General features: G+C 39.3%; 1 protein-coding gene across 2 annotated transcripts in view; it reads left to right on the top strand.

Moving 5' to 3' along the window:
* Window positions 1-12,706, top strand: part of CPED1 (cadherin like and PC-esterase domain containing 1) — a 262,754-nt gene that overhangs the window by 55,040 nt on the left and 195,008 nt on the right. For both annotated transcript variants that reach the window (XM_077855991.1, XM_077855990.1), the window contains exon 4: window positions 6,077-6,152. In XM_077855991.1, coding sequence (XP_077712117.1) covers window positions 6,077-6,152 — 76 coding nt within the window. The remainder of the gene's footprint in view (window positions 1-6,076; window positions 6,153-12,706) is intronic.

Raw genomic sequence — 12,706 nt, 5'->3', positions numbered from 1 at the left:
GGAGAAAAATAGCTCGTACGTTCCCTCGTAAGTCACTGCTACTCTTGCATTCAGTAGCTCTGCAGGACTCCTGTTCTATTGGTCACGAGCATGATCAACCACAACGTCACTCCCTACGGTAGGAAGCCGGCCTTCACCTCTGATTCCCTCCTCTCGCGTGTCACCTGCGTTCCACCAATCACCACTACTAGAGAACTTTAAGTACATCTCAAGTATTTTATTTCTCAAGTATCCCTACTCGCTGCCTCTATCCTGGCCAATCACCTTTTCTCACCAGGGTCGTCGTAGAATCCTCCTCACTGCTTTTTCTGAAGCAAGTGCTTTGTCCCTGAAATCCACCCTGCCCACGGTTGTCAGGATGAGAAATATTAAAGTGCTGAACTAACCCGGTTGCTCGTGCACTTAACCTTTGAATAGCTTTACACCAACCGTGAGATAAAGTCTACGGTCTTCCCTGTGAATATCAGTCAACCTCCAGGCAGGAGACAAATGCCATATATATATATTTTTTTTTTTTTTTTTTGGTTTGAAAAATGTATGTTTATTGGAAGGAACCTTATTTATTTATTTATTTATTTACTTATTTAATAAATTTATTTTTTATTGGTGTTCAATTTGCCAACATATAGAATAACACCCAGTGCTCATCCCATCAAGTGCCCCCCTCTGTGCCCGTCACCCAGTCACCCCATCCCCTGCCCATCTCCTTGTCTACCATCCCTTGTTCGTTTCCCAGAGTTAGGAGTCTCTCAGGTTCTGTCTCCCTCCCTGATATTTCCCACTCATTTTTTCTCCTTCCTCTTTATTCCCTTTCACTATTTTTAATATCCCCCAAATGAATGAGACCATATAATGTTTGTCCTTCTCCAACTGACTTACTTCACTCAGCATCATACCCTCCAGGTCCATCCATGTCGAAGCAAAGGGTGGGTATTTGTCGTTTCTAAGGGCTGAGGAATATCCCATTGTATCCGTAGACCACAGCTTCTCTATCCATCATCTTTCGATGGACACCGAGGCTCCTTCCACAGTGTGGCTATTGTGGACATTGCTGCTGTGAACATTGGGGTGCAGGTGTCCCGGCGTTTCACTGCCGTATTTGAAAGGATTTAACTGAAGAGAAACCAATGAAGGAGCTTTTTATTGCGGTTCTGACAAAATAAGAGAAATGAAATTAGGGACAATCTAATTTTAAAAATTAGGGAGAGAAAAGGATTAGAGGCACCAGGGATCAGCAGCCTCGTAAGATTTCACTACCCTTGGTCTGAGGAAGGGTATGTAGAAGGAGTGGTTTGTAAAACTTAATGAGAACTGAGGCCAGGAAAGAGGCCTCACTGGGAAGGGGCTGCAAAGGAGCGGGGGTTGGGGGTGCCATTGCCAAATCATAGCCCTGCAGAGAGGAAGCCAGGGAGCTAAGTGCTCTCTTTACTCCTACCCATCGATCTCTTGCCAAGGCCTCCTGTTGGTGCCACGCATCACTCTAAGCCTCACATGTTTATTTTTGCCCATTCTTTACCTACGAGGAGATTGACGTGCAGAAAAATTCAGAGAATTGCCCGAGTTCTCATTGCTAATAAATGAGGCAACCAGGATTCAAACTCGGGCAGTTTGGCTCCAAATTTTGTTTTCCTAACCACATCACTATAAACCTCTTCTGGATAAATATTTAGGACCGACTGCATTTACAGACTATGCTAATGAATACTCTTAAAGAATGCATTAGTTCTAAATGCTTCATATTAGATAACTGTCACGTTGGAGCATGAATAATTTGAAGCTTTATGAACCATGACTTATTTATGTCAACATAAATATTCAAAACAGAAGTTGCTTCCAATTTGTTGGGGATTCTGAGATGAACAAAGAAAGGGCTCCTGCTCAAATTAGGGTTACTCATCCCATCAGAGCTTTGGAATTTAAGCACTTAACGAAAGTGATCTTAAGATTTGTTATGAAAAAATGAATGACCTGGAGTCTCTCTAGTCAGAAGGAGAGGAACATGATTTTAAAACTGTTGGTCCCTGTGATGCTGAAAGTGAAGTGAGGTCCACTATTTGGGGTAACACTAAGTTTAGTAACTGGGGCTCTATTTCACCTTTAACAGAAAGGCTCTAATGTTTCAAGAGCAGAGGGATTCATTTCTAGCTCTAAATGTTTGTAGGATTAGCAGTCCCTAAAACCAGGATGCTGTTTTTAGTACTTGGAGCACTGAGAACCACTGAAATGGCTCTTATTATAAAGCATTTGAGCACATTTTCAGGTGAATTTGATGGAATGATAATTGCACGGGAGAGACAAGGAGATAATGACTCTTCTTGTCATTAATTCTCGTCCTTGTGGAGGATACTGAACAGCTTTTGGAGAACACCTGAGTTTTGATAAAGTAAAGAATAGAATGTGTGTAACAATCTAATGAAAAAAAAGAAGTCCCTTAAGATACAGTGTGAAGTGTGTGTCACTTTGCGTGAGCCCTCCCAATTTTTTCCCCAAGTGCTTTCTTACACTTTATAAGTAGTCCAAATTCCAACGTCTACTCTCCTTAATGAGTTATTGGTATTACACTAGTATTACTTTTCATTTATAAACACTTTCTGAATGTTTAAAATTATATACTGTTGTTCCTATTAATGAACAAAAATCTCCAAATAAGAAGGATGTTTTACTTTTGCTTCTGATAATATGTAATAGGAACAATTTAGATGTAGATGACCTTCAGGTTAGGATTGTGGAAGGTATGTGGGGACTGAAATCTTTCTTTCTTCCTTTTTTTTTTTTTCAAAGCTGAGCTGCCCTCTCTTATTTTAAGATTTTATCTATTTATTTGACAGAGAGAGAGAGAGAGACAAGTAGATAGAACTGCAGACAGAGGGGAAGCAGGCCTTCGCTGAGCAGAGAGCCCGATGCGGGGGCTTGATCCAAAGACCCTGGGATCATGACCTGAGCCGAAGGCAGACAATCGACTGAGCCACCCAGGTGCCCTGGGATTAAAATCTGTCTAAATGTACATTTCCTTTTTCTCAATTTGATCTCAGAAATATCCCAGGGCTCCACCATCATTATCATTTTTCATATGCATTCTAATCTTTTCAAAGATATAAAAGGTTTTATGCCAAGAAAAACAGCAGCTTCAAAAAAAAAAAAAAAAGAAGAAAAAGAAAAACAGCAGCTTCTATAAAATATACACATTTGCATATGTGTAAGTAAACTGTTCAAACCCAATATGAAATCATTATATATTGAAAATAATTATTTGGGTGATAATGATGTGTCGTAGATTCTTTAGGTATAAAAAAAGGAGCACTCTGGGGGGGGGTTGTTTATGGGGGAGGTTGTGCATGTGTAGGGGCAATGGGTATGTGGGAAATCTCTGTACCTTCTGCTCAATTTTGCTGTGAACCTTAAAACTACCTGAAAACTTCTTTGAATACGTTCCTTTTGATAATGATGCAAATCTCATATATTTTATGATGTACATAAAAATAAGAGTAAAAAGCAATAATGTTATCTTATATTAGCTTACGGAAGAGCTTTATTAGGTTTAATGATGAGAATAGATGGAAAATACACGTAATATAGCTGACTTGCTATGGCTGTATGACCCACAGCCCTTGAATATGTTTCTTTGTGCCAAGTTATTCAGTTTAACTGCTTAGTCTGGTGCTCTGTTACAGAGTAGAATGGAAATGATATTTCTTGTGTCACGTGTCACCTTGGTTATGTCATCTGCGGAGACTCTGTGAATTCCAAAGATGTGCTTTGGAGGAAGGAACAGGGGAAGAGGTCACTGAGTGGGGGATGGAAAAGCGGAAGGCGGAAGCCTGAGAGCAGTTGCTTCCCTTGGCTTGGCTCTGCTTTCTGATTCTGAGTCAGTTTTTTCTTCTGACCTCAGGTCTCATATAGAAAGTCACCTCTCCAATGAGATACAGTGACCGACACTTCTGCTGAAATCTGTGCAAGCTGTACTCTATCTTTGCAGCACCTTTACAAGGTCCTCTGTCCCATGAGTTAAGTCACGATTATTCATTTGGCCAGGCCTCTTCCATTCCTTTGTCTAGGATGAGACAGCTCATCCAGGATGCTCTAAGCACCTGCTGTAACAGCACATTGGCTCTGAACTCTTCAAAAAGCAGGAGGAAGGTTTAAACTGGACCTCATCACCACATAGCCTTTAATGATACTTACCTCATGCTACTCTTCATTCTGAGTCCTTCTATTAAAGTTTCTATGTAGTCAGTAGCAACTGAGTGATTTTGCCCGGTGAAAGAGGAAATGGTTCAGGTTTATTGACTTTTAAAGCTTTTGACAATATAATTTACTTATTTTTTTTAAAGATTTTTAAAAAGATTTTATTTATTTATTCATGAGAGACACAGAGAGAGAGAGAGGCAGAGACACAGGCAGAGGGAGAAGCAGGCTTCATGCAGGGAGCCCGACGTGGGACTCGATCCCGGGACTCTAGGATCACGACCTGAGCCAAAGGCAAATGCTTTAACTGCTAAGCCACCCAGGCATTCCAACAATCTAATTTAGAAAGAGTCTTTGTATATTATCCTTTTGAAAAAAAAAATAAAAGCTTTTATTGAAGTTTCTCTATACTTTTGCCATATCCTCTCTTCCCTCCAGCCATTCTTAGGAAGTCTGAATTGTAAACTTAAGGACCTTCTGAAAATTCTTTGTTTTTTTACTTTTAGTCTCTGAACTTTCTCATGTTTGCATCTGAGAAATGTAGACCCCTTAAAAGTCTAACGTGTACCACACTTACAGCCTTTGCACTCCCAGGGCCAGAGGAATGTGCCTCGGACTCTGGTATCTTTGGAGACCTTCAACCTTGAGCGTTTAACAGTGTGGCTCACACAGATTCACAGGAGCTGGTTCTGCTCAAGCCCCCACTTCATTCATTCACAACGTGGGCTGAAAGTTGACTGTTTGCCAACTAAATGAGTGGAGTGAACAAGGGTTGGAGAATGTTTAATCAACACGTTGTTTCAAAGCATTTTAAGTGGATCGTTTTGTAAAAAACTACCCCTGATGATTGAATTACTGAATCGATAAAAACCTTACAGAAGCAGGGAAACTCAGAGGCCAAAAGCTCTACAAGGAGAAGCAAAGTGACGTGCTCAGGGTTATGATTCTGTTAAATGTCCTCCGTGGACATGTGGGAGTGTACTCCGTGGGAGTGTAACCCGTGTTTCCGGTTCTCTCTTCAAGTGCAGCTAGGTTCTTTTCTAATAGGACTCGTCAGTAGGACACAGTGAAGAAACTACAATACTTGATAAGCTTAGAGTGAGTTAATTTAAAAGCAATCACCAATTTCTCAAAAGTGAATCTGATTTTCAAACTAATTTACCGCGATCTCTTTCTGTTGGTTGTAACAAGGCTTTGCCATTTGGGGCGTTCTTCTCCGAATTTAGTTGAAAACAGCTTGATAATCAGTCTGTAAATTCAGAAGAGAAGGAGAGAATTGAGCTTGTTTGTGTCTCTTTTCTTTATAAGGTAAAACATATATTTGAATTTATGATAACTTCTATGAAGCTTTCTGTGAACAAATTTTTGTGAGAATACAGTTTTGCGGTGACTGGATTTTATATCTGGAAGCAATCATGCCCTTCAATGTGAAGTGAAGTCTATAAAAGTTTGAAACAGGGTTAGCACTGAATTTCCACTAAATGTCTGTGATTCAAATCACTGAGTGCTTTTGGATCTTCAGAGTTTGGTAGTGCCATTTTCTGAAAAAAGCAAACTTGGCCACTGTCAAGTTATTTGTGTCACTCTATTTGCCATAAGGACATTAGTATTTCCTTTTAGTTTTAGCACTTATCATGGCTTTGAAATATATCAAGGTTTTCAGAAGTGTTCCCAAATATTTTAAAGATTTCCAAGGGCAAGTTTTTGTTTTATATTATCAAAGAAACCACTTTATTATTCTGGATTTGAACGTTGACTTGCAGAGATTTGAAGGTAGGGTGTGGACGAGGTAGACAATAGTTCATAACTATAACTCTGTGGGTTTTTGCATTTCCTGTGCTTTAGCATTTATGAATGCCTAACTCACTAGAATCTTTCTCATTCCTTTCAGGTAAACATATTACCAGAAATACAGCATCAGCTTTGCAGAAAAGAAGGATTATGTCAAATAATTAGGAGATTTCCAGGTAATCTTTAGTTTGCTTCCTTATGCATAAACATGTAAGATATGTAGGCCGCATCACCAGATACGGAATAATGAGATCTCAGACCTGCATATTTAGCTCCTCCGTCTATCATTCCACAATTACAAATCTTTCAGAATCCACAAGGTTTTGCCCATGGGGAGACCCTGATAAAAAGGAATACAAGCATAACATTGGTATTCTTTCTTTTACTTTTGCATCCTAACTTTCTAGGTGAATATTCCCTTTTTCCTTTGCATTTGCCTTTAAAATAGTTTCTGTTTTATTTTATAAGCAGTTATTATACTTACTAAAATACTCCTTAATTACTTAAAACAAGGTTTAGAAAAATTTTTTTCATGACTAGGTAGTTCTGATATTAACAGATTTGCTTCTGCTTAAAAAATTCCCTCAAAAAATTTTGTATGTTTCAGATAGGATACTGAATGAGTAACTTCCACGTCTTGACATTAGAAATTTGGGACAAAAATTAACATCTCATTTTCTCATCGATTCCCAGAAGAAAAAAATCAGATGGTCTGCGAGTCTTCATAGATCAAATTATAGCTTACTCTAAAAGCCATGAGTGAAAGATTCCTCAAATTTCTTGGTTAAAATCCATTTAATGTTGAACAGCTTATGCCCCTAGAAAGTATTTCACTATATAATTACAATTTAGATCTAGAGAGCTTCAATTCTGTTTTTAAAAATTTAATTTGTGTCCTAGTGGGATCAAGATACCCCATGGGGTTTTCCATGGGTTTTCAGCTTCCACACAAAACATACACCACCTTGGCATGTCCCACTGTGAAGACTACTGCCATTTATCAAGGATTAAAATAAAATAAAAATGAATCAACAACTCAACTTTCAACCTAAGGTGTTCATCTAAGATAAAAAATAGCTATGTAGGGGATCCCTGGGTGGCTCAGCGCCTGCCTTTGGTCCAGGGCGTGATCTGGAGTCCCCGGATCGAGTCCCAGGTCGGGCTCCTGGCATGGAGCCTGCTTCTCCCTCCTCCTGTGTCTCTGCCTCTCTCTCTGTGTGTCTATCACAAGTAAATAAAAAAATAAATCTTAAAAAAAAAATAGCTGTGTAACCTTGGTTCTACAGTTAATGTTTTTATATGGCAGGTGTAACTTGACTCCATAATCCCTAAGTTTTGTTTTGTTTTTGTTTCTATAAACTTCAGCTGGGTAGGTTTTTTTTTTGTTTTTTGTTTGTTTTTTTTACTTTATAAAAAAGTATGTTTTTGTGAGATCCGAGTAAAATAATCATTTCCATTAATATATTATTAATAGGTATCTAAGAATACTTTAGGCAATTTGAAAAAAAGATTTGTTTACATTTTGGATGGAACCTGCATATTTTTTGTTGCTAATTACATCTCAAAACGATGGATTCAAAACATTTTGTTTCTTTAGCATTAGAGTTAGCAGACATGTAGACTCATAGGAATAAAAGCTCATTTATATCCAGAAATAGATTATCACTTTTTTTTAAAGATTTTTTTAAGAGAGGGAGCAGGAAGAGAGAGAGAGAGAGAAATCCAAACAGACTCCAGGCTGAGCGTGGAGCCTGATCTGACCTGGGGCTTGACCTAGCCACCCTGAGATCCCTACCTGAGCCCAAACCAAGAGCTGGCCGCCTAACCAACCGTGCCACCCAGGTTCCCCTGGATTATCACTTTAGAAATGCTCCTCAGAGAACTCTCACATAAGTTCCTATTTTATATTCTGCTCACATACAATCAGGAAGTTTTTAACTGTCTTCTTTTGCTTTAAATATTTTTTCCCCAAGAACATCTATAGGCTCTAGACATAGGTCGTCCTTTCACCACTCTCTGTCTAGTGTTTTAATTTTCTATTTAGCTCTGTGACTAACAGGATAATTTTGTGGAATATACAGCCTCTTAAATAAAATTATTTCTTCTATCATGTTATTCCTCTTTAGCTGAAGATAATTTTCTTAGATGTGTAGCTTTAAAGGACAGCATGTAACGCCAAGGCATTATTTTCCGATTTAAACTTTGTAAACAATAGCTTTTGTTGTAGACTGTTGCTATGAATATATACTATGTGGTATAAACTCAGTATTCACAAGTTTAAATACATTCTATTTGTGAATAGCAACTATTCAATATTGGATACAGATTAGGTACCAACATGTCGGTGCCTAAATATATACTAAAGAGGTAAGATAGTAAAACTAAGCAAACTACCTTATAATTTAGCCATTTTATTTAAAGTCAACATGGCCTCTGCCATTTTAGGAGAGGCAGAGGTTTCATTTGGAGGTAGACAAAACACAAATTATTGAAACCAGAGATTTTTTTATCTCTGCCCCCTATTAGATCTGTGATTCAGAGGTTGTTGGTTTTTCTGTTTGCTTTTTTTAAACCATAAAGTGAGGATGATGAAAATCATTTCATAAATTTAATTTTAAAAACATAGTAGATCCTATCTATGTGTGTGTGTGTGTGTGTGGAATTGAAGAATAAAGCACTTTATATATCATACCTAACACATAATGCTCAAACAATGGTAAATGGATCCTCCTAGATGCGAAAAATCAAGCAATGGACCTCACAGTATTTAATCCTTTTCTCTTTATGTGATCATCACTATGATTTTTTTATATTTCTGGCAAAAACTATGAAGGGTCTGAGATTTCACCCTATTTCCAAGCTCACAGGTCAGCCTGCCACTGCTTTCCTGGGCACTGGCGGAAGACATGAGACTCCTGGGTCAGAGACAAACGACTTTATTATTTACAGCAACCGCAGCAGGCTGACCACCAGCATTTGCGCTGGTTCACGGATTCCGGGTTCCCACAGGGTGGTGTGAAGCCGGCTAGGTGACACTTGTATACTTGTGGTTTGTGTTTCAGTGGAGGAGCTCTGAGCTTAGGGAGTTGGGATGTTTTATAATGGGCAGTGAGCATGCCCGCCCTTTGCTCTAGAGAGAGACATTATTTTTGTTATACGGGACGAAACCTTCTCTTTGCTCCAGAATGAGACCCCAGCTCTATTTTTCAAGGCTATTTGCTATATAAATATCTTTGAAAAGATAGCTCAGAACAAAGACTGTCAGTGCCTCTGTTTGCAAAATGTATAGAAATGTGAAAGATGCACGGAGAAGTGTCTCCCAACAGTTTCAGAGAAGAATACCTGACAAATTCCAGCTCTGACGCTTAATCAGTGTACCACTTGGAGCAAGATTTAAAGCCTACTTGTGCTTCAGTTTTCTTGTCTATAAAAATACAACGTTTGGCAAGGACTAATGATGTTGAGAGGACATGATTCCACTGTGCCTTTTTTTTTTTTTTTTCATGCAGACATGCTGTCCCAGGCTTTATCTCAAGGTAGAGACAGGAATGCTGAGAGAGGAGGGCTCATCATACTGCTAAAGGGGGCTGGGATCCTGCTTCTGCAGCAGGACAGAGATTGGGCCAGAGGTGGAGGAGTGTTTGAAGACAGCATGTAAGACGAACACAGTCTGTTCCATTCCATAGCCAGACTGGATGTACCTGCCATTAGACTTGTGACTCACATGGAAAGGCATAAATCCATGGAATTTTTACTGGCTAGCACAGAGGTTTATTTTTACCTTGCCATTTAATGCTTTGCTTTTTGGAGAAAAAAAAAAGTTTCATAACTTTAGTTGGTCCAAACTTCTGGCTAATGTTTATTTTGTTGTTGTTGCTTTTTAGTAAGTTTGTTTTTTAGATAAAAAGGATTTCTTTCTCATATTTGAAATATGAATACAAAACAAAATATCAGAGAGTGGTTTTACTTGGGTTGTGAGTTGTTTTTGTTCTTTTATATGCAGTAGCATCAACCAACAAGCCTTGGTTAGAAGTGTGCCAAATTTTGGGGCATTACTCATTCTTCCCAGTAGTGTTATCTTAGCTCCAAGCATTAGGTTTCATGTGAAGCTGGAAATGTATGCAGAACTTGATGCAAAGGTAGCATTTTGAATGTTTCAGGATCTATGTCCTCATTTTTATAATAACATGTGGGTACGCAAAGAAAAAGGAAAACAATAAAAAAAAATTAATCTTTTGTTGTATCTGAAGAAGACTGGACTTTAAAAAATTATAGATGTTTACTACCAAGTATAAAACGTATCTTTAAAATAACATAATTGAAATTATTTTTAAGCATTGATCAATAATAGTTAACTATCTCATGTGGCACTGGTGATTGTTTTTAATATCCCAGGTCTAAAACTTCCTATTTGTCAGATGATGTTAGTGAAATATTGGCAGGGAGTTGGGTAGCCTAGCTTGGATTTAAACAAAGCAACATGGAAATTCTCAGCGCTTAATACCATCTGAGGATTTTTGTTGCTTTCATTTTTTTCCTCCCCTCTGCTATAACCTGGAGGGATGTTCTCCTTAAAATAAGTCTTCAAGAAATGGGACCATTCCCACTGTTAAAGACTGGGGACCGGCCTCTACGAGGCAATCAGGCAAGTGTTCAGAGAAGGCCAGCTTGCTTGTTCTTTGTCCTCTCAAATGCTGCTATCGCCTCTCTGTGTCTCCTGTGTGTTCCTCCATGTTTCTGTTTTTCCAGAGACTTCCACCTCTTGTCCCACACACGATTATATCCTTCATGCAAAACATTCTTTCCCAAAGTAAAACTCACCTCTTTAGTATGACCGACTTTCTGCTAGGTGATAGCAGAAAGTAAGCTGATGGAACTAATTCAGACTAAATTACACCCTCACCCCAGTCATAAGCCTCTTAGATGTATTTGCATTTTTATAAAAGAAGCTTGCGAACCCAGTGAATTTCTAATTGGTAGAGTTTCTGGAAGTGCATTCAGATTCCCATTCAGTTCATCACCAAGCCGTCCACTTCCAAAGCTACTTGGATCCATCTAGTTTCTCTATCCCCACTGTGAACCAGTCTGGTTCAAGCCAACATTCTCTCATGCCCTTCCTCCTTCCTTTCTTGTCCTAGAAAAACCCTCTCCGCTACTGAGACTCCAGCCAGAGTTATCTTTCTCCATCCCTTTTATTTATGAAAGTCCATTAGACCTCCTCACAGCTGCCTGTCTAGGGACTAAACATTGAGGCCCAGGTAACTAGCTCTCTGATGCTCTGACTTGATCCAAAGATTAGGATCTAGATAGATCTAGATTTTACCCAGAACAGAAGTCACACACCCACATGTTGTCAGGGACCTGGGATGTGACTCAAATAAACTCATAGCAAATTCAGAAGCTTGACAGGTCAGATAACTTACACATTTTCAGATTTGGCCTGTCGTCAACTTTATAGACTCTGTAACATAAGCCATTTGGTCTCCATGAAGAGAAGAGGAGGCGAAGACGTGGGAAAGTACAAGGCAGTACCACATGGCACCACCCAGATGCACCTCAGCAATGTTGCAGTGCTACAAACGTAGGGAAGATTTCCTCATGTTTCTCATCCCTGTACAGTTCAGTTTCCACTGAGATTCAGATCCCACCCAGTGGTCCTTCCCTTCCTACCTCCTTATCCCTATACTTCTCCGTGCTCCTTCCCCTCAGCACATGTTTGCATTTTCCTAAACCCTTGGTAACTCCAACCTCCATTTCCCCCACAAAACAATAACTTTGCTAACCCTTGAGAACAATGATGGGTTTTTCTGCTATAACTTTAATCTCTGGAGTTGAGACGGATCGTCTTGATCTCTTCTCTACTCCTTCTTACTATCATCCAGGGACATCCTGACCATTCAGCATAGTCCATAAGGAAATGGTCACCCAGGTTAACTTCTTCCACTTGAAATTTGCCATCCATCCTATCAGTTTTGATGTCCATATGGATGACCTTTCATCCTCCTAACCTCATGGCTCTTGGATGTCATAGAATCCTTGACCTTCAGTTCTCATCAACTTTGGCATCCAGCTTTGGTAGCCCTGCTTGGTTGCTTGCACCACACAGCACTACCCCATCTGTGGAAGCTTACTAATCCATGACTGCATAGTCAGTCTTTCTGGCATTTTCACTTCTTCAATGCCAGAGCTGGAGCCTCAAATGACACTTCTAGTACTCTTCGTTCTTCTACTTTCTCCATCAGCCATTTTTGGTCAGAGTTCCTTTCTTAGCAACCCTGGACCGCTTGGTCTGCGTCTTGAAATCTTTCCCTACAAGCACTTGCAACATTTGTATTTTTATTCCACACTAGCCTTAAGCCACCAATTACAGAAAAATCCTACAACCTGACATCGCTACTTCTACACAACAAACACTGGAGAAAATCATCTGAATTTTCTGGGGATTTTTTGTTCTGAAGATGTCTTCCTCCCTTGCTAAAATGGGGAAAAATTTATACTGTTTTGCAGTCGTCAGCTCAACCACCACCACCACCACCACCGCAGCTGGCTAGTGGCCCCTGAAGCAGCCTGTCCTAATTTCTCTCTTGAATACTTACGAAAACACAAACAAAAAACTTTAAGAACTAGTCCTAACACTTGCATTATAGATATGGGAGGAATTTCCATGCCTTCTAAGGCTGATGGAAGTAAATTGTCATTCTTAATGTTCTGTTCAGTTCTCTGTAGGTAA

Source organism: Canis aureus, chromosome 18 (genome assembly GCF_053574225.1).
Source record: "Canis aureus isolate CA01 chromosome 18, VMU_Caureus_v.1.0, whole genome shotgun sequence".
Taxonomy (NCBI): Eukaryota; Metazoa; Chordata; class Mammalia; order Carnivora; family Canidae; genus Canis; species Canis aureus.
The sequence above is the reverse complement of the archived record's forward strand: the minus strand, read 5'-3'. Positions and strand labels throughout refer to the sequence as shown.